This window comes from Petaurus breviceps, unplaced genomic scaffold (genome assembly GCF_028583685.1).
Source record: "Petaurus breviceps papuanus isolate PSGF00001 unplaced genomic scaffold, PetGlider_PUasm1.0 185, whole genome shotgun sequence".
Taxonomy (NCBI): Eukaryota; Metazoa; Chordata; class Mammalia; order Diprotodontia; family Petauridae; genus Petaurus; species Petaurus breviceps.
In genome coordinates this window covers 24885126-24906786 of record NW_027185797.1, presented here as the reverse complement: position 1 = coordinate 24906786, position 21661 = coordinate 24885126, and the positions used below count along the sequence as shown (strand labels likewise).

General features: G+C 43.9%; 1 protein-coding gene across 6 annotated transcripts in view; it reads right to left on the bottom strand.

Moving 5' to 3' along the window:
• ANO10 (anoctamin 10) overlaps window positions 1-21661 on the bottom strand; it is a 215558-nt gene that overhangs the window by 121342 nt on the left and 72555 nt on the right. The window contains exon 12 of one of the 6 annotated variants that reach the window (XM_069088601.1): window positions 4008-4411. The exons of the other annotated variants lie outside the window; for them this stretch is intronic. Coding sequence (XP_068944702.1) covers window positions 4352-4411 — 60 coding nt within the window. The 3' untranslated portion in view covers window positions 4008-4351. Of the gene's footprint in view, window positions 1-4007; window positions 4412-21661 lie in introns of those variants that run through there. 6 annotated transcript variants of the gene reach the window in all.

The following is a 21661-nucleotide window of genomic DNA, read 5'->3' as shown; positions in this document are numbered from 1 at the left end:
CGGCCTCCATCCATCCACACCCAGGACCTCATGAGTCTACTTGTGAACCTTCAAGTCTGCTAAGTCTGCTTTTGTTCCACTGATAAAACGAGATGGAAGATCTCAAATTCTGCCTCTGGCAATCACCACCCTAGTTCAGGCCAATACCTTTCTAACTGCTCTCCTAGCCAAGTCTCTCTGCACCCCAATCTGTTCTCCACTCAGCTACGAAGGCGGTTTTTCTAAAGCACGAGTTTGTCTATCCCCCCACCCCCACACACAATGAGATCCAGCGCCTCTGGGTACCTCCAGGGTCAACAGAAACACCTCCTTGTTTGGTATTTACAGCCCTTCACAACTTAAAGCCCCCACAACTTTTCAGAGCTCTTTACCTTATTCTCCATCGTGCACATCAGGAACACTGGCCTGTGTGTAATTTCTTCATCATGACCCTCTCCCAAGATGCACCTCGGGTGCAGCCCTCCCCATGAAACCCTTTCTGAGCCCCGCAAATACTAACGTTGTCCCTCTTGAACAGCTTTATGCTTGCTGCTCTTTATCTTTATTTTCTATCTACTTGGGTAAGTATTTCCTGGCTCTGGCTGGGATGTAAGCTCTCTGAGAGCAGTCCTTGTTTCATTCTTTGTATTTGTGGCCCCACTGTCCCACCCACTGTCTTGTGCATATAGTAGGCTCTTGATGTACACATGTTGATTGAATGATTTATTGTACCTGTTCACTCCATATTTAGGTTCAGCCCTCTTATTCACATGACATTAAAAGTCTCAGCCTTGATCGTTTTAGAAACACATCTCCTGTCTCTGATCCAGCAGCCCCTGCCTCCCCTTCTCCAATGATCAAAGAATCCTGATCTGCCTTGTTGTCAGAAGATGACAGGAGATGAAAGTGAAGAGGATATAAAAGAAGAAGAAATGAATGACAAAATGAGTACAAATCTAGAGAGACAAAGGATGGGAAGAACAGAAAAGACAGAACTACGCCTCAGAAGGGTTAGCCTGTTTAAGCAGAAATGACATGCCACCAGAGAAGCTGGGGACTGCTAACTTGTTCTTTTTGACTTGTTTGTGTATTTAAGCACAAACTTACTTTAAAATATTATGAATTTTGACTATTTGTGCCATTTTACATTTATCCAAAAATTGTTAAAAAAAAAAAAAAAGCAGAAAACCCAAGATCCCAGAAAGAGCTATATTTTTCACTTAGGAAAAGGTCACTTTTTACACACACCTCCTGTGGGGAAAGTTCCCAATTTTATACATTTCGTTAAAGCTGGACCGAGGGATTTCCAGAGGCACACCGACTGATGAAAACTGAACAGGGACACCGGTCCTCCTCACAAAGCAAACTTAGACTTGTTTGCTCACAATTCTGACAAGTAGCTCTGAGCATGTGAATGGTGGGAAGAGTGAGAGAGTCATGCAAAGAGGGTATAGACTGACAGAGCGGAGGAAACGATGTTTAACGTTCTTTGGGATTCAGTCAACTTTCATGTACTGCAGTGATCATGCTGGGTGACAAGTTTTCGTTTGATATAAATATATATGTTGTTTCCTTGGGAAAAATAAATTATGACAGCAGTCAATTCATGAATGTCTTTCAAAGGAAGTCTCAGGAGGATATGTGAAAAGCAAAAAAAAAAAAAAAAAAGCATGAAAGGGAAAAAAAAAAAAAAAGGAAAAAACAATGCAGGAATCTCTAACAAAAAAAAAAAAAAAAAAAAAAAAGGCTTGAAAGGTATTAAAAAAAAAGAGGTAAAATCCAGGAGGGGAAGCTGAAGAAAACAGGAAGAAAAAAAGGGGCTTTGCAAGGATGAAACACGATGCAAAGGAATGTTCCGATTATAGCAATGCCTCATTTATCTTCCACAAGGAATGAGACTGTGAATTTCCCAACTAAATGAAGTTTATCCCTGTAAATAATGACCCTCTGAAATCTTGTTTTTCATGGAGCTCGAACTAAAATACAGCACGCGCTTCTTCGCCTTAGTAAACAATCTACACACATGCCTTAGCTTTGTCCTAATGCCTGGGGGTCATTATTGGGAACCCCAGATATTTTACTGAGCTGTGTGTGTCGCTGCATAGATTTATGGGAATGACATAAGACAGCGAAATGATGCATGGGTATTGGCTGTAGGCGAGACTCTGACAACCAGGTTCCATGAAAAATCCTTGGCCATCAGGCTGCTCTGGCCCATCATACAGGGGAAGAGAAAAAGACCTTACTTCCTTTTTTGTGGTCATGTGACATGGGTGATCTCTCTACACAATGAACCAGGCTTCTTCTAAGCGTCAGAACAACCAAGCCTCTGCTTACTCAAAATATCAAGACTATGAATCCTGTAAGGTCCATTATCATTCCCGGGTATGAAACTGGAGGGGTGGAGGGGGAAGGTCTGTTTGGAAGTGATGCCAACAAGCTCAAGACATGGAATTTCATTTCTCTGAGCTTTTCAAGGACCACAGCCCCAGACTGGAGCCTGAGCCAGGGGTGGGGAACCTGGGGCCTCGAGGCCACATGGGGCCTTCTAGGTCCATGGGTGTGGCCTTTTGACCGAGTCCAAGTTTTCCAGAACAAATCCTTTTATGATTCAGTCAAAGGGCTGCACCTGAGGACCTAGAGGGCCACATGAGACCTTGAGGCTGCAGGTTCCCCACCAGCCCTGAACCCTTGCTAAAGGATTCGAAAACGTGTGAAACTGGTCGCAATTATTTGGGGCAGGTCAGCCCATCCATCTCTACTGGTAGGAGGAAGACTTCAAAGGACATGCTCAATTGACAGACGATCACAAGTGCCATTTTCACACATTAGAGACTATTACAATGCAATGAGGTAAGAAAAAGAGAAAGGCTGACCTAGAGAACGAGAGTTCTATAGACTGGGAAATGTATTTTCATATGGATTAAGAAAAAAGTATAAAGCCCTCTGTCTTCAAGGAGCTTATAATTTAGCTAAGCTATAAGAGAAACATGCACACAATAAAAGAAAACAGTTTCATTCAGTAAATAAGTGCCTGATAATTCCTGGTATAGGGTTTTGGACGAAAGAACACTTCTGGCCAATTTGGAATGTCCAAATATATCTGTACATCTGACACCTTTGCACCATCAATCCCACTACTGGAGAAATACCCCAAGATCAACCAAGTCAGAAAGAAAGGTTCCATCTCTACCAAGGTAATTCCAATTGCTCTGACACACCCAAACCAAATGGAAACTAAGTAGATAGCCATTGCTTGGGGAATGACCACTCAGAGTACATATATGATTGTATTAAAGTGTTACTGTGCCATCAGAAATGAAGAATGCAAGGAATTCATAGGCTTAAATAAACTGATTCAGAGTAAAGGAAGCAGAATCAAGAGAAAAAGATGCAGTGACTGAAATAACATAAATGAAAACAACCCTAAAATGTAGAAGAGCTCAGATCAGTACAATTGCCCATGCTGGGCCCAGGGGATGGAGAGATGGTGGGTGCTGTGTGGGCCCAGGCAACTCATGAATGTCGCAGTGCTCCAGGAATCTCCTGAAAGCCCTCATCTGCAGGGAGGTCACCGTCTGTAAGGAAGATTCCATATCAGGGCATTGCAGAATTCTAGGTCTGGACCCACAGAAAAGAGTGGAACATTTCTTTTTATGTAACTCATGGAGGCAGACCTGCTAATAACAGCAGCAATGGAAACTGGACAAACTCTACTGGGTTGAATAGAAAATGTTCTGTTTATAAGCATTTTCCCAAAGCAATGAAGTGATCGGAGGTTTGAGATGTTAGAGCTTTAAGAGTTCAAGGATTTTAAAATAGATGAGGCTGAGATTAGTGAGTGAAACATTTCTAGAGGAAGTAGAAGTTGACCTGCTTCTTGCAGAAAATATAGAAATTGGACTTTGGGAAGAAGGGGGTGGGGTAAAGGAAGACTCTTCCATGTAAAGGGAGTAAGGAAAGCAAAGAGGCAATGGTGGGAATGAGTGTGGCTTGAATAAAGAACAGGACAAATAAAATGGCGGTTCGCGTTGGTAAGTCATGGGCGATAAGGTCTAACTAAACAATGAAGGATATCATAGATGAAGGGCTGGTCAGCCAAAGAAGCTTGGACTTGATCCAAGGGTTAGTGTGAAGTCACCACAGTATCCTGAATGGGGAAATGATCTGATAAAATGCCAGGGGGAAGGGGTTTACAAGGAAAAAGACCGCAAGACTGATCTTTTTGGAAAAGCCCCAAGGTCTTGCAGGTTTCTCTCAACTCCAGGGTTGCGTCTCCCTGCTTCCCCAGCTTGGAACGTCATTAGGCAAACTCACTGGAGGGACTGAGGCCTTGGGTTGAGGCTGCCCAGGTTCACGTGGCTGACTGGGATCACAAAGCTACAGGAGCAGTTTGTAACAGGAAATCTCGGTATCCACCAAGGGAGTTTACCTGGGAAGCCAAATGGAGACAAGTCTGATTACCGAGTATAGCTGTTGTGCAGCTTCGGCACCCTAGCATCTGGGGGTAAGCAAGGCTGATGGGGGCAGAGAGCCTGTTTCTTTTATAATGCTCTAAGGGGCTCGGTTTTCATTCTGAACTGGCTGAGAAGTTAGCATGGCTTCCAAAGTTTAAACTCGATTAGTTTTGTTTGTTCTAAGAGAAAAAATAGCTCTAAGGAAAATCAAAAGGAGGAACAAATGCTGATTTGCCTCAATCTAATGATGTCTCATAGGTATCGATAAATGATTCTATCAGAGACAGCATGACATACTGGACAAAGCAAATTCAGAAGGCCTAGATTCAAATCCTACATCAGACACTGACGGCAGTTTTTTTCATTTATAAAACAGTAATAATACCCCACTTACAGCATTGACTGAGTGCTTACTCTAGTCTAGGCATTGTACAAAGAAAGCCAAAAATATGGTTCCTGACATCATGGAGCTTACATTCAGATGAAGGAGACAACAGGCAAACAACTGTGTAAATTTTAAACACACACACACACACACATACAGTAAACTGAAGGCCATCTGAGAGCAAGAGACACTAGCATTGAGGGACCATGAAAGATCTTCCTGGGGAAGGCAGGTCCTCTGCTCACCTAAAAGCTGCATATAAATGTGATATATTATCCTCTGCTAATTTTGTTGGGGTTTCTGAGTATTTTTTCCTGAGCAAAATCTGTCCCTCCTGCCTCGAGTCTTCTGAACTTCTGCTGATTTACTGATCTCCTCGGTTCCCCCACTGCCCTCTGCCACAGTCAGCTGTTGTGCAGCCGATATGGTCTTCACTCACTGAACAGATGGTGGGGTGGGCTGCATCCTCCTTTGAGGATTATATGACACAACTCTATTAATCTTGGTCTACACTAGGCCTTTAAAACCACCGAAAGGTTTAATCTGGCTCCAAAATGTGTCCTGGGCTGTGTGGCTACCCAAGTCACTTAATTACTATCTGACTCGGTTTCCTCATCTGTGAAGTGGAGATAACAGCAACAGCGACTTTCCAGGAGAGTTGTGAGGATAAAATGAAATGATATGGAAAGAGCTGTAGACACAGATACAAATGTATGGACAACTTTGCAGACTTTACAATGCTATATAATTGTTCATTGTTATTATTACACCTAACATGTTTGACATTTCCTAGAAGATTCCCTAGGGTTACACAGAAAAGCAGTGGAGAAAGCTGCTCAGCTTGTCATTTCCTACCCAAGGTCTGCACGCTCTGCTGCCTCGGTCCGTCACCTCCGCTGCACAGTAAATCCCTTAACAAAAGCAATCCTATCTTCCAAGACTTCTGAGTCTCCCTCCATATGTAACCCAGCCCCAAACATATAACAGATAATTGAACAAACATCTCCTGGCTTAGATTGATATTACATACAAAGGAGAGAAAGCGAACTTGAAGAAAATATTGTAAACTGAGAGTTCAAGTTCTATGTTCTAGATATGGGGGCAGTGGATTGAGGGCCAGGCCTGGAATCAGTAAGACCTGAGTTCAAATGTGGCCTCAGACACTACCTGGGTGATCCTGGGTAAGTCACATAACTTTGGTCTAAGTTTCCTCATTGGGGGCCACTAGGTGGCACCATAGTGCAAAGAGTACTGGGCCTGAAGTAAGGATGACATCCCCCTGGATTCAAATCTGGTCTCAGGCATCACTTAACCCTGTTTGCCTCAGTTTCCTCATCTGCAAAATGAGTTGGAAAAGGAAATAACAAACCACTCCAGTATCTTTGCCAAGAAAGCCCCACATGGGGGCACACAGAGTCACACACAACTGAAACAACTCAAAAAAAAACAACAGTTTTGTTCTCCATGAGGAACAACGATAAGACAACGGGGGCCATGCCAGCATCTACTTCCCAGGGCCATCGTGAGGATGCACAGCGTGTGCTGCACAAATGCTAGCAGCGCTCTAGAAGCTGTTAGCCGTCACAAAGCGGAACAGACGTTCTCGGTGGTGCCCAAGAGCACGGCACCGCACCACTCTCCTCCCATACTGTCAGTCTCTCGTTCGCCTAGCCGGCACCGCTTCCTTCTTAGGCACAGAAGACACAGTCGGGCCCATCGGCGGGCCTTGGCGCCAGGGGTCCTGGGCACACGCTCCAGGGAAGCCCCTTACTTTCCGTGTGATTTGTGGAAGGCCCCTTAGTTGCTCTGGGCCCCAGGGACCTGATCTGTAAAATGAGGCGGCTGCACCTCTCTGGCTCCTTACATCGTCCTCCCCTCCAACCACCGTGTGACCCTCCAACGCCAGCCTCCTGGCTGCTCTTCACACAAGACCTTCCATCTCCACATGCCTCCCTGGATTTTCTCTGGCCACCTCCATGCCTAGAACATTCTCCCTCTCATCTCTGCCTCCTGGCTGCTCTTCACACAAGACCTTCCATCTCCAGATGCCTCCCTGGATTTTCTCTGGCCACCTCCATGCCTAGAACATCCTCCCTCTCATCTCTGCTTTCTGGCTTCCCAGGATGCCTTCGAGTCGCAACTAGAACCCCACTTTCTACAGGAAGCTGTTGCTGGTTCCCCCCATGCAAGGGCCTTCCCTCTGAGATGATATCCAAGCAGGCATGCATAGATATAACACACACACACACACACACACACACAGGGCCTGGGTTCATATCCTGCCTGCGACATTTACTAGCTAGGTGACTGTAGGCAAGACACTTCACTTGTGTGAGGCTCAGTTTCACCATCTCTAAAGTAGGAACAATCACACCTGTAATAGTCACTACCTCAGAGGGTGATTAAAAGTGATAAAAAGATCAAATGAGAAAATGGATGTCAAGGGACTTGCAAACCTTAAAGCAGAAAGGTCATGTCAGTTATTATTCTTACTGTTACTGCAAAAATCTAGTCTCAGATTTTGTCATTGTGAATGAACTATTTTTTTTTGCTTCAAATATATTTGACATGTTTTAGAACACAATAATGACTTCTATCTTAAAATGACAACATTCACTCTACTGTGGGTGCTTTTATAATATACTTAGAAAGTATTAAATAAAAACCAGTAAATGAAATCAGCAAACTTGGAGAAATCAAACCAGTTCAATGATGTAGCGCTCCACAGTCTGCCAGCACCCCTTCACCAGGGATCTGACTAACATATGGGCTGTAACATTCTCTTTCCTGTTTTAGATTCCACTTTCCTAATTAGCTCCCTACCACAAAAGGGCCTCAGTCCCACAAGGCACACATCAATTCGGCGACCTCGGCTTTCAGCACCCAATACTCACATGTTATTAACCTTGCTAACTGGCCACTGGCGTCACAGGACCTGCTCTGGCCTCACAGACATTTTGAATGATACCAGGCCCAGTCAGTCTCAGTGCAATGCTGTAGCTCCTAGAGCCCAGGCTGCATTAGGCATGGCAGCCTTAAAGGATAAATGAGCAGACTGGGGGGAAAATTTTCTATGCTGCCGTTGGAAGCCGCTGGGGACCATCCTGATTCTTCTTTAATATTTTCAATCTATATGAAAAATTAAGACATGTTCATAGTTCTGTTCCAACCCTAAGTTCTGGGACCTCTTAAGTGCAGTCTTCCTGGATTCGATCGGTGTCCCTCAACCTGAACCATAATGTCAACTGCTGAGATATCTTACTGGCCTTCCACTGCCTTCACCTCCAGGGGCTCAGAGCAGAGGGAAGGAGACAGAGGGATGTAGGGAGGGTAAAGGAGCGCTTCCGGAAGTTTCTAATTCCAAAGAAGCGGGACCTTTACTGGCCACCAATTAGTGCCAGTGGATGGATGGTGAGGAGACACTGGACTAGAGGAATTCCTAAAGAAATCTGCCATCCCACTATTCATTACCGAGGTATGGAATCATTTCTGACTCACTATTGACTGATAGCAGCTGAAAATAGCACATGGTGATAAAGTTTATGCAACAACAATATACATATTCATGGACCTGAGCCAGAAGGGGCCTCAGGAGGCCAAGGGATGCAATTCCACAAACATTTACTAAGTAGCTAATCTCTAATATTTTTCATAACTATTATAATATATTCAGACCCATAGATATGTATTCACACATACATAACAGATCTCTAGGGAAGGCAAGCAAATTTTGTCCAAATTTTTATGTAAAGGGGTTGCAAAGACAACTTTCTGTACAAAGTTTGATGCTGCCCATAAGACCAACAAAAATATCCCACTGTGATAAGGGCCAGAGGAAGGGTTCAAACCCAGGCCTTCTGACCCCAAGCCCATTCCTCAATCCACTTGGCCTCAGGGTGTGGGAATCCCATTTAACACCACGATGACACATAATTGAGGACACTGCCTAGCTGGCAAAGGGCCACAAGAGCATTATTAATTTGGGGAGAACTGACTGGATTGAGGTTCCGGTAGATCTGGAACCCATGTTTGGACTCAGATTTGGCAGGAAAAGATCAGAGGACCCCAGGACAGCAGAGTACATATACACACAGACAGACAGGATTAGATCCTTGGCAGGGGGTGGGGGAAGGGAGGAGCCTCTGCATTCATTCAGTGCCCCAAAGACCTTCTAAGCCCCAGAAGTGGCAGATCTCTCAGCCTAAGATGTAGCAGCAGCCGAATGCTCTCCAAATGAGGAGAGGAGGCTTCTATTCTACTCCTTCAATCTAGCCTTCTGGAAAGGGGAGCTCACCCACAGCTCCAGAACTGGCTAACAGAAAGGAGCTGGGCTATGCTGTGGGGGTCCTAAGGTCACTGCCTCAGGCCTGAAGAGAACCTTGAAGGCAATCTCATTGAAGCGGGTCGGGCACCTGTCCCACAGTCAGGAAGCGGCAGAGCCCATGGTCCTCCCCCCCAGCCTGATGCCTCCCAGAAGCAGTTCTCTATCTCTTCTGCTCTCTGTAGCCAAACTCCTCAGAAAGCCATCTACAACAGACACCTCCACTCTCTTCCTTTTCCCTCTTCTGAACCCCTTGCCGTCTGGCTTCCAATCTTATCAGTCCACCAACTGCTCTCTGCAATCCAGTGCCCTTTTCTTAGTCCTGCTTCTCCCCTACCTCTCTGCATCCTCTGACACTGTGGATCCCTCTCTCCTCCCTGACACTGTCTTTTCCCTAGGTTTTTGGGACACAACTCTCTCCTGGCTCTCCTCTTACCCGTCTGACCACTCCTCCTCTGTCTCCCTTGTTAGATTCTCCTTCACATTACACCTTTTTAACATGTGTGTCTCTTCTCTTCTCCCTCTATATTACTTCCCCTGGTGATGTCATCACGGATTTAATTACCATCTCTATGCTAAGGCTTCTCAAATGGACCTTTCCTGCCCCAAACTCTCTGATGGCCTTCAATCTTGCCTCTCCAACTGCCTTCTAGATATCTCAAACCAGATGTCCAGTAGACATCTTAAACTCAATGTGTCCAAAACTGGACTCTCTATTTTCTTCCTAAACCGTTCCCACCTTCTACCTTCCCTGTAACTGTAGAGAGCCTCAAATCTTCCCAGTTCCTTAGGCTCACACCCTAGCAGTCACCCTGGACTCCTCATGATCTCTCACTGCCCATGTCCAAGTTGCTGTCAAGGCCTATGAACTTCACCTCTACAGCGTTTCTCAAATATGCCCCCTTCTTCCCTCTAACACTCCCCCCACCCCCAGACCCTCATCACCTCACATCTGGAGTAATACAATAGCTGCTAGTGGGTCTGCCTGCCTCAAGGCTTTCTCCTCACTCCCATCCATCCTGCATTTAGCTACTAAAACCCAATCACTAAACCAAAGTCTAACCATGTTACACCCTCCCCAGATTAGTAAGAACAGATTTTGTAGCAAATTGGGGGGGGGGCAAAGTGAGTTCAATGATAAGTAAATTAATACAAATTAAATACAATGTAAACTAAACAGATAGAGATCATGACTATATTCTCAGCAAAACAGAACAGATTGAGAAATCATCTGGCAAGGCAGAAATGCATTCAAATGGTTTGTGAATCACACTCTTCAAAAGGGAGATTTTACAAGGCACCCCATAACCTGACTACAGCCCCAGTGGAAACACAAGAACAAACAAGATGTCATCCACTGGGGATCTTAATTATTTTAAATTACATTTCCATTTACTTTGCTAACAGAGCAGACTTTAAGGGAAATTTACTAACATGAAAGATGAACAACTTAAAAAATATATCAGCCAGGATGACATTTTATGATGTTTGTGTTTGTAGTTTTAAATATCTTCTCAGAGAATCACAGTTTTAAATTCCATGATATTTTTTCTTTTTTACAAAAACTGGGATGTTTCCTTTGGTGGTTCTCTTAAAAATGAATCAATGTCATTTCAGTGGATTTCATTTTTACCCTTTCAAACATAATAAAATGAAGCTAACATCTTTTAAGCAGTTTTAACCTAGAGAAGTCTAAATCAATCTAATATAACCTATGCCATATCCTCTTAGGATAAAAAATTTTATATATATATATATATATACATATATATGTGTGTGTGTGTGTGTGTGTGAGTGTACACACACATATACAGATATATATGCACCTTCATTATTCCTTATTATCCTTGGAAAAAGCAAACAGGAGCAGGTATATTCATTTCTACATACTCAATCACTGGGTAACAGAATGGGAAACCGTACCTCAGTTCTTCATCCAATGCATTCTTTCATCACACAAATTTTTTTTTTTGCTTTTTGGAGGGCAAATGGGGTTAAAGTGACTTGCCCAAGGTCACATGACTAGTTTTTGTGTTAAGCGTCTGAGGCCACATTTGAACTCAGGTCCTCCTGACTCCAGGGCCGGTGATCTATGCACTGTGCCACCTAGCCGCCCCAACAACATTTTTTTTTTTATGAAATGTGGAACGAGAACAATGACAGCATTCCTAGCACCATATGCTCCTCCCAAGTTGTGGGTGTAAGATTCAAGGACCTTTGTGGAGAGAGACACAAAAATGGGCTTATAGTTACTGTCCTCAGTGAGGATAATCAGACATCTTCAGAAGTCAGACAGAGACCCTGCTAAGCTCACGGAGGAGGCAAGTGAAGGTTTGGGCAAAGTGGAGAGGATTAAATCCATGCATGAGGAAAATTGGTGTGGCAGCAAAGCCTAGGAGGGATGTAGGGAGAGTCTTGAGGAAGGAGCCTTCTGAAATAGGAAGGAAACACCATATTTTAATACTAGTCTATTTCTGGTCAATATTTTGGTCAAATTTCAATTGTTCCTCCTTCTTTTTCCTACCAAAATATTATTTCTCATCGAGTGATTATGAAAAACAGTGGACCAGATTCTGAGGATCAGGCTAGCTGAATGAGGAAGGCCTTCTTGAAGTAGAGACCCCTTCTCTGACTCGGGCCTTCCCACTTAAAGAGGTCAGATTCCTCTCTACTGCCAACCTTCACAATCAACTCTAAATAAATGTTGCTTTCTCTATTCTTGTAGAATTGAAAGGATATTAGTGTTGAGTTTATTTGTAGGGAAAATGTTCTGTAAATAGCAAGTAGTATTGTGTCATCATTATCCTAAGTTTCTTTTTTTTTCCCTCCAAGCTTTCCCTTCAGTAACTCTAACAAGTTTGCTACTAATATTCCACAACAAGCCACATCACCCTACAACATGGCAACTCACCAGGAAACAAAAACATCACCCAGTGACAAGGTAATCGGCATCTTGGTTTACAATGTGTGAATCACAGAAGCAAGAGAACCAATCATTAGATAAAAATAGATCAGCATTCAACCAGGATGGCTTCAAGCTCCCTCTTGGAACTGGCTCAATGAACAGAGATAAAAATAAAAGGCAGACACAGAAGAGAAGGCTCTTTCCAACTGTTTTAACTGCACGATGTTGAGAACCACTAGTTTGAAACATTCCCTTGTCCCCAAGGGGAAAAAAAAGGCTCCTTAATAACTACAGTCACAGTAAATATCATAACAATGGTTAATGATCCTTTCATGGTTCCAACTATTAACTTTTGGAGATTATAAAAAGGAGAGGTCCCTTTCTACCCTTAAAGCCATCTCCTCCAGAACTTGAATCATCTCGCTCTTTTATATAAATTTTTATTTATATCTTTTGTTTTTACATCACCAAAATTCCTTCCAGTCTCCTCTGCCCAAGAGTCAACCTATAGAATAAATCATATTCTTTAAAGGAAAAAAAAGGAAGAGAACAAAATCAGCACATAAAAAACACATGAAAATATACTCAGTATTTTACACCCCCCTTTACGAAGGACTGAGGTGGACGATATCTTTTTCTATCTCTTCTCTGGGGCCAATCTTAACCTTTGTGATTCTGCAGCATTCATATCTGACTGCTCTCCCCATTTACATGATTGCAGTCATTGTGTATACTGTTTTCCTGGTTCTGCTCACTTCTTTCTGAATCAGTTCATGTAAATGTTTCCATGCTTCTCTGTAATCTTTTGTTGTTTCTTATAACGTAACACATTTCTTCTAATAGAGCACAGCACTATCCATCACATTCACACACCACCATGTGTCTAGTTGCTTCTCCATCGGTGGGCATCTAATTGGTTTCTAGTTCTGTGCTACCACAAAAAGGGCTGCTGCCTAACATCCTGGTGTCCTTATCAATGGCCTCCTTGGGCCAGATGCTTAGTGACGTCTTATTCTTTCTTCAGTCTCTTCCTCTCCACTGGCCCCTTGCCTTTTGGCTCAGGCCTCCCTAGCCTTCCAAACAAACAAAACCTCTTTCCTTGACACTAACCCTTAAGCTATCATCCTACATTTCTTGTCCTATAGTTACATCCACTGCCTGGCCATCTTCTGCAGAGCCTCGTTCATCATCACCAGGCAGGCATGTCCAGACTACTCCTTTGCACTCAGCACATCCAGCCCTGTTGTGTACTTTCCCCCTATTATATTGCAATATTCTTGTTTTTCATTTTATACTCTTGTACACAGGAGACACTTAATATGTAGCTGCTTTTGGGGGAAGGGGAGGAGTCTTTTGTTTTTAAGATTTACTTTTCTCTGAATACTTTTTTCAAGATTTAATTTGGCAGTATCTTGTGATTCAAATGCACTGGTAAGTAAAGAGAGATATTCTCAATGGCATTTATTATTCTCATCATGATTTTGGCTAACCATTATATTCTCTCAATTCAAAGAGATAATAAATACTGCCTATTAACTGATGTGATAAATCTTAGTCGTTCCTGGTAACTTCTGAGCAAAAGATGTGTTTGTAACAATAACTATAGACAAGTAGGAGTTAAGGTTAGGGTATGGAACCAAGTCCCCTGTGGGCAGACCTTTGTCCAGCTGATTCCAGACAGGGCCACCTTCTCTGGCAACTGAGAAGATAAAAAGGAACCATATAAACAGTCCAAGCCTTTCCTAGCTCACCTTTGGTTTCTTTAACTTGTTCATGTCTCCATACTGACCTGCATTCGGAATGGAGCATGTCAAGGGCTAGGTATGGGCCCATGAGCCTTTACCTGATGTGGAGGAGGGGAAGAGAAAGAAAGTTTACTAAAATGTTTAACACAGATTAGCAACCCTTTTGTGCTTCACTCTAATGCCTTATCATCTTTGAAACAGGAACTATAGAATAAGCAATTTGATAAAGGAGTCCAAAGGTTTCTTAATTCCCCTGGAGTTTTTCTGTAAGGTCCTCATATCCATCTTAGGTGCAAAGCAAGCCTGTGGTGCTTTTTCCTTTGTAACTTGTAATTGTGAGTTGCAGAGAAGAGACTGTCCTGCATCAGTGGATGTAATTTCCTCACCAGGGAGTTTCCCATATTAATTTATTTTAAACAAGAAGTTTATTTAAACAACAAGATGTTTGACTTGAAGGGAAAACTATCTAGGATCAATTTCTTTATAGTAATTTATTTCTACTGAGAGACAGAGATTGCCCTACATGTGACAGCTACGTACAAAAAAGTTATAAAATTGTCCTTGGTTTTACAATGATAAAAGAAAAACATTGAAATTATCCAATCAAACAAGGTATGCAAGGATTTTTTTGTGTGGGTTTTTTTTTGTTGTTGTTAAACAGAGCAAAATAACTTACTAGAATATAAAGATAAAAGTTGAATGAGCATGACACTAATGGAGAAAAGGGATATTTTCATAGAACCAGTTTGTTTTTTCCCCTCCCCATCTCCATTTGATGTTGATCAAAACATACCATTGGTCATTTAGTTAAAAAAAAAATACGCATTATGCCTGTGCACATACACCAGTTACTTTATGTACAATAAAGGAATGGGGAAGGGAATCAAAGAAGAGAGAAAACTATACTGCAGTTGTCAGGATGTGGATGAACCAAATCTTGGTTTTCTAATTGTGAATGTCTTGTTTTCCTTGGGAGCACAGTTCTGGAGTAGAGCTATAGATTCTCTTTTTAGTAATCACCTCCTATCTGCTGCTGGAATACATCAATTGTATCTTCATCCTCCATTTCCAGCTGTGCAGGTGTGTCTGTTTCATTGATTGGTTGCCCATCAAATTGGAATCTGATCTGCCTCATTGACAGACCCTGTCGTTCACAAAGAAATAGTAAATAACACACCCTCCTCAACTGGCATTTAAATCTCTCCAAAATCTAGCTCCAACACACCTGCAAGAAGGCTGGAGCCTACTACCCACCATGGAGAATCAATAAAAAGGATAGGAACAAAGGAATGGCCATCTCACCCCAAAGGGAGGCAAGCTCTCAGCCATGTACCAAGGGCAGGGGAGAGCCAATGGACAGACCAGAGGCTGCCCTGGCCTACATCCACAAGGGGTCTCAAAAGGAGGTAGAGGAATCCTGTGGAGGACTGATGAGAGGGCATGGACAAAAAAGTCACTTAGGAGGAGAAAGTGAGGCTGGGTAGCAGTGGGTTCTCTTAGAAGATGTGTGCATCTTCAGATCATAGATCCATCCAATTGTTAAGATTCCTGTGACTGTTACTAGTGAGGAGCGTATGGGATAAAAAAGGAGAGTCACAAAGTGAAAAGTTAAAAAGTTCCCTTCCTTGGCTTCTTGAGGCTGCCTCTTCAAGCATTCGATGACCATCCCATTCTCAATTCTTTCTATGACACCCATTCTCAATATCTTATCTATGAGATAAGAATAGCAATCACGAGAAGCTCCCTGCTTTTCTGACCATAGCCAGACAACGTGGGCCAGAAAGAAGGAAGCAATGGGAACACAGGTGCTGACCTTTCCTGAGTTTCTACCCCAAGGGGGTAGGGGATCAGCGGTGACTCAGAGGAGAGAGTGGATCGATGTCTTGATGGGAAGCTCCAAGTTCTTAACACCAAAGTCCTTGGATAACGTTTTGTCAGTCAAGGTGAGGCCTGACCATGAGCTTTGCTGCTGCATCCCAAGGACTCTAGGACTTTACCATCTCCTGGACCATGAGCCTTTCCTCTTTGTGTCTCCACACAGCACAGGGCTTTGCACATAATCAATGCTATTTTCTTTCAATAGAGACTCTATGTGGGATAATAAAAGAAAAGCAACAGTAGAGGAAAATACTGAAAAGAAACAGTGTCAGAGGCCAGTTTGGGGGGAAGCACACAGAGAAGGGGAAGAGGGGTAATTCTGTCAGAATCTGCACTTGTCCAACAAAGGATGTCCCGAAGGGAGAACCTTTCATGAAGGACCCGAGAAAAGGGAAAGAGCCAAATCATAGAATCTCAAATGGAAACACGGACACCAAAAACTAATTAGAAATAAAATAAGTCTGTCATATTACCGTTGGCTCTAAAATGCTTCTGATGGGGCCCTTGGGGGAGTGGTGATAGAATACAAAACCTTTCACCTGATCACTCACTGAAATTCGAACCATTGTAATTTGACAGCTGCTTACATGTCAATTTTCTGGGAACTGGGAGCTTCAGAAAATGTCCCACAAAAAAAAAAATAAATAAATCCACAAGCTCCAAGCAGTGACCTCTGAAGAAATCAGTCAAGGGATCAAGGAGTGAAAAATTCTTAAGAAGGATCTGCTCTTTCTGGGAAAGTGCTGGCTTCGGGGAGAGATGGAAAGGGATCTGACCCAAAGCACTGCCTGGATGTCCTGCTCTGGAAACAAAGCCTGAAGGACTGACTGCTTCTTCCCCTATCGGGTCCATTCACACCCGCTCCCCTAACCCTTTGGATTAAGAGGCACTTCCTTATAAAACAGTGGCTAAACCTTCACTCTGCTCATGTTTTCTTGAAGCAGAACTCATTAGAATGGATTTTTGGCTCTTGGTGCTCTTCTCTGTATTATCTTTAAAGCATCTACATTCTTTCTTTCAAAAAAGCTTTCCTGATCAGTTTTAGCCTTGACATCACAGTCCTCTCAGGGTATAAATCCCCACACGCCAGAATCGAGCCATCTCTTGAAACAGAGAACAAGACCAAAGCACTCACAATCGATGCGCCATCAGTGTGGACAACAGGCGCTGCTTTCCGTCCCGGCCTCAGCTGCCCTTGCAGAAGCAGGGGGGCCACGTAGCCCTTTCTTTGGTCTCTAGGCCAAGACTGGCTGTTACAATTCCTTTCAGGCTTTTTATCTGCATTGTCGTAGTCACTGCTGATGCCATTCTTTGGGTTCTGCGTATCTTAACTTTGTATCAGTTCATACAAACCCCTCCAACGTTTCTCTGAATTCTTCATATTGGTCACTTCTTACACACAATATGTCCACATGTTCCTATGCCAAAGTTTCGTTCAATCGTTCGTCCACTGATGGACACCCGATCTATGCAGTCCTAAAGTGCTGCTGTGAGAGCGTGTGGTGTGATGGGAAGAGGGCAGGAAGTGAGTCAGGTTGAACCTGCCTCTGTCACTGCCCGTGTGATTGTGGACAAATCTCTTCTCAGCTTGGAGCTCAGAGAGCAGGTTAAATGAGATGCTCTCGGAGGTTTCAACTGGGGATGCTGTAACTGTACACATGGAGCCTCCCCCTTTGTCTCTGACCTTGCACATGGGGGTATAACTATGAGCGGGATTTCTGGGTCAGGTGGCGTGAACAGCTTAGTCACTTTCCCTCCTCATTCCAAATTATTTTCCAGAATAGATGGACCAATTCATAGTGTCACCAACACCCAACACTAAAACCTGAGAGCTGTTTGCTCATCATAAAACAGGGATGATCAGGGGCGGCCAGGTGGTGCAGTGACTAAGAGCGCCAGCCCTAGCGTTGGGAAACCTGGGATTGGTTCCGGCCTCAGATACTCGGCACCCACACAAAAATAACTGGCCGTGTAACCTTGAGCAAGTTACTTAACCCTGATTGCTTTAAAAAACACACACACACACACAAAAACAGGGATGATCTCACCTCACAGAGTCGTTGTGAGGATGGAGGTGGGACAGGGGCCTAGGAAGCCCCACAATCCTGCTCCTACACTGCCTCTAGCACCCCCCACGTTCCTCTCAGAACCGTCGGGATTCGGGTGGAAATGGTCCTGGGATAAGTCACTATCCTGTTATTATTCTTCTGTATGGAACAGTCTACAAACCATTGCACAAGAAGACGAAATCATTGCTTTCTGGGGTCGAATAAGAGGATTAGGGCGGAAGCTGACTCTGCACAGGCTCCCTGAAGCCATTCTTGGTGCCACAGGGATGCTACGGCTCATCCTCTCTCCCGCAGGAGTTGGAGCCATCCTTCCCCACTCCTCTTTATTTCAAAAGCTTCTCACTTCACAGAGCTCGGAGGTCAGGCGTGCCTGGTCCGGTGTGATTCATGCACCAATGTTCTAGTCGGGTGACTGTGCCTAACAGCTCTTGCCCTGCCGAATTCGGTGCTGGATTATTGCTGCTGTTTATCAGCTGGTGCTCTAACTAGGACAGCGACCCCTCGACGTCAGGACTCCATCCCCTCTAAGCCAACCGCACCAGCTCTTTCACTGATCTTCTTGCCTTCGACTTTCCCCTCCAGGACTCTGCAGTATTCCACACTGCTGCCAAAGTGATGGTCTTGGACCATAGCACTTCCCTGCTCAAGAAACTCCGATGGCTCCTATTGCCTCTAGAATCAAACACAGACCCTCGGTTGGCTGTTACCTTCACATGAGGGCACAGACACCCTCCGCCTCCCTTCACCTTCACATCCATTATTCCTTTTCACTCACTCCACCATCCCCCCAAACTGGCTCCCCCCCTCATACAGGACGTCTGTCTCCTGCGTCACCAGCCTTAGCCAGGATGGCCTAGCTATCCCATCCTCACTTCTGCCTTTCGCAAAGCTCAGTCCAAGCATGCCCTCCTACATGAGGCATTCCAGCTGCCCGTGCCTCACTCACTGTCCCTCCACCCCTGCCCAAGTTACTGGACACCCACTATGTATGTATTTGGTATCTACTAAACAAGTGCAGTGTCTGGTGCTGAATGAAACGCTGTGAGTCGTCTGATGATGCTGCTGCTTCTCACCAGGCCATGGGAACACCATGAGGGGGAGGACAGTTTCTTTTCTGTCTCTGTATACCCGCCACTTAGCACAGGATCTGGTATGCAGCAGGCACTTGATACCTGCTGCTGGACTGATGAGTAGATGGTGTCTTCTCAGTGAGCTACCTAAATTCCCAGGATGCATTTCACTCTTACTACATTTGCTTATGTTCCAAAGCACTTTAAGTGTTTTTTAGACTCACTTTAAAAGAACATAACTATTTAGCTCAAAATCAATTTTACTTTCCTAAATAAAATGAAAGCAATACTATCATTTTCTCAATCAAATCACAACATGTAACACCTTAGAGACAATATAACCGAATGGGATGCAAAACAAACCTCCTCAAAAGGTGAGGTTTTAAATGTAGCCCTCCAAGTCGAATCACAGAAGTACAAACATCCATCCAGCTGCTGTCCAGCTGTTTGAGATCAAAACCAAAGCAAATCAAGAATCTCATCTTTGTCTAAGAAAGACGACCCAGCAGGACGAGGGGAAAATTCCTCAGGAAATGGAGGAGGAAGGAAAGCAGGAATTCTAGATACTTATTCACACATTACCACTAAAAAGGAACAACGGGCATGAACTGGAAGGGACGAGGTTTCAACATTAAATATTTAAGAAAATATCTCTGACTGACCTGTCAGTGAAACAGAGGAAGTTTACCTGACACGTTAAGGATGTGAAACAGCCCTTCACGAATGCCTTTTTAGATCTGAGGTTTTACAAACCCGACTCACCGACTGCCAGCTCTGGGTCTGGTTTCCCTGGCCATGACTGACAAGCCCTTTCCTTCTTGGAGGGGGCGCTGGGTTTCTTGGCAGTTGCCTACAGCTACTGCCCCCTACTCCGACAAACACAGCAAGACTAAATGTTACCGACTGATCTGTGCACAGTGCACTCCAAACACCTCATGCGGACTGAAATCCCTCACCAATATTGCCCAATCCATAGCATGGTCATCAGTGGTAGCAATCAGACCCTACCCAGCACTCAACTTTGACTGACCCAGTGATCCTGGGGAGACTCCACACAGTTGTCAAGAACAAATCCCTAGTTTTCACACTAAGAGCTAAATGCTAAGGCCACACCATGGATCTGCCTTCTCTGGGGTGTCAAGGAAAGGCCGCAGAGATGGCAACACCAGAAGGAAAGGAGGTCCACCTCAGCAAAAAGCCAACGTGATGTTCTGAAGTGCCTAACTTGGTGTCATCATGATAGAAAGGGGGGCTTTTTTAGGAGGCAAATTAGGGCCATTTCGTTTGGGTAGGATCCAAACCTGGTTTTCACACTCTCAATCCACTTCACACCAATCTAATGGGCAAAAAGCTTCCAAGTGAACATGCTTGCAGGGTTGTGAAAAAAACAAAACAGGCCTAGACATCAAATGCTATTAATGGCATCACACATTTGTGGAGAGCAATAAAGAGGTACTCTTCTCAGAGATGTGTTTATTGGGATGAATCAGGACAGCTTCTCAAAGTCTTCTCTACAGATAAGGAAGCAAGGAAAACTGATGGATAGTTGGACAACAGCTCATCTGAACAGCAGTCTGAGAAAATCCCATTTCTTCTCAATGAAAAGAAGCCTAAATCCAGAACATTTTGTTTAATTGGATAAAGGAGAAAATTTTCTTCGCAGACAAAAATCAAAAGAATTCTACATACAAGTAGCAAAGCATTTCCCAAGCAGTCTGATTTGATTTGATTTCCTTTGGGCTTTTAATCATCTGCCAGAGTGACCAGAGTCAGTCAAGAAGTCAAGTATAGAACCTCAAATCTGACTAAGTTTGACATTTTCATTTTGTAGCTATCAAACACTGAAAGAGATGTTCCCTGTTCTGCTCAAAACACTAGCACAGATCACTTAATTTTTGCAATGGTAAGATTTAGAGAAGTGGGGCAGAGGGCAGAGAGCCAGCCTTAGGGCCTGGGAGCCCTGGGTTCAAGGTCTGCCTCTGGCTGGGTGACCCTAAGCCCTCTGTCAAGACTGGAGGGTACAGAGAAGGTGCCAACCTGAATCAGTAAAGGGAATTTCCTCATTTGGGAATTCCCAATGCCACTGTAGATGAACTCCCTATCCCTCGTCTAAAACTGGCATAATCAATCACCTGGGATAATCCAGTAATTAAAAGCAGCTAATGACTTCTGCATTTCACTGACATGTCAGACATGTTTTCTTAAATATTTAATAGAGACCTCCTCTGTACAGATCATACCCACTGTTGTTGGGGTGGGGGTCGTAATTTGTGAATAAGTATCTAGAATTTCTCCTTCCTCCCTACTCATTTCCAAACAATTCTTCCCATCATCATGCTGTGTTGTCCATCTGATGCAAAGATGATATTCCAGATTTGCCTTGGTTAAAGTCTCCGCCCTGGAATGGAAATGATCCTGAGCTCTGGACAGCTGTACCAATGGAGTTCAAGCTCAGGCAGCTGAAATATTTGCAAGTATTGGCCTTGGTTCAGATGTGCAGCATCCAAGGATCTGTCTAGTTTAAGCCCAGTAAGACTCATCCCTTATCACAGGATAAGGAACCTTTGAGTGTGGCGGCTCCAGAAAGCCCTCTCAAGTTGCCAAGGGGTTTGTGGTCTGCACTGGTAAGAATACACACACGGAGAAATGAATAGGTTCTTGAAGTTGAAAAAAATGTATATACTATCCCTTTGATCAGCAGTAAGCTTAAAAACCCATAACCATACACTGTTGTTGTCATTTTAGAGTTTTTCCCCTGTATCTCCATGGACTGGCAATGCCATGCCACCACAGGGTCAAGGAGCCACACATTTACTTCCCGACCAGATTAAACACTTCATGTCAGTCACCCC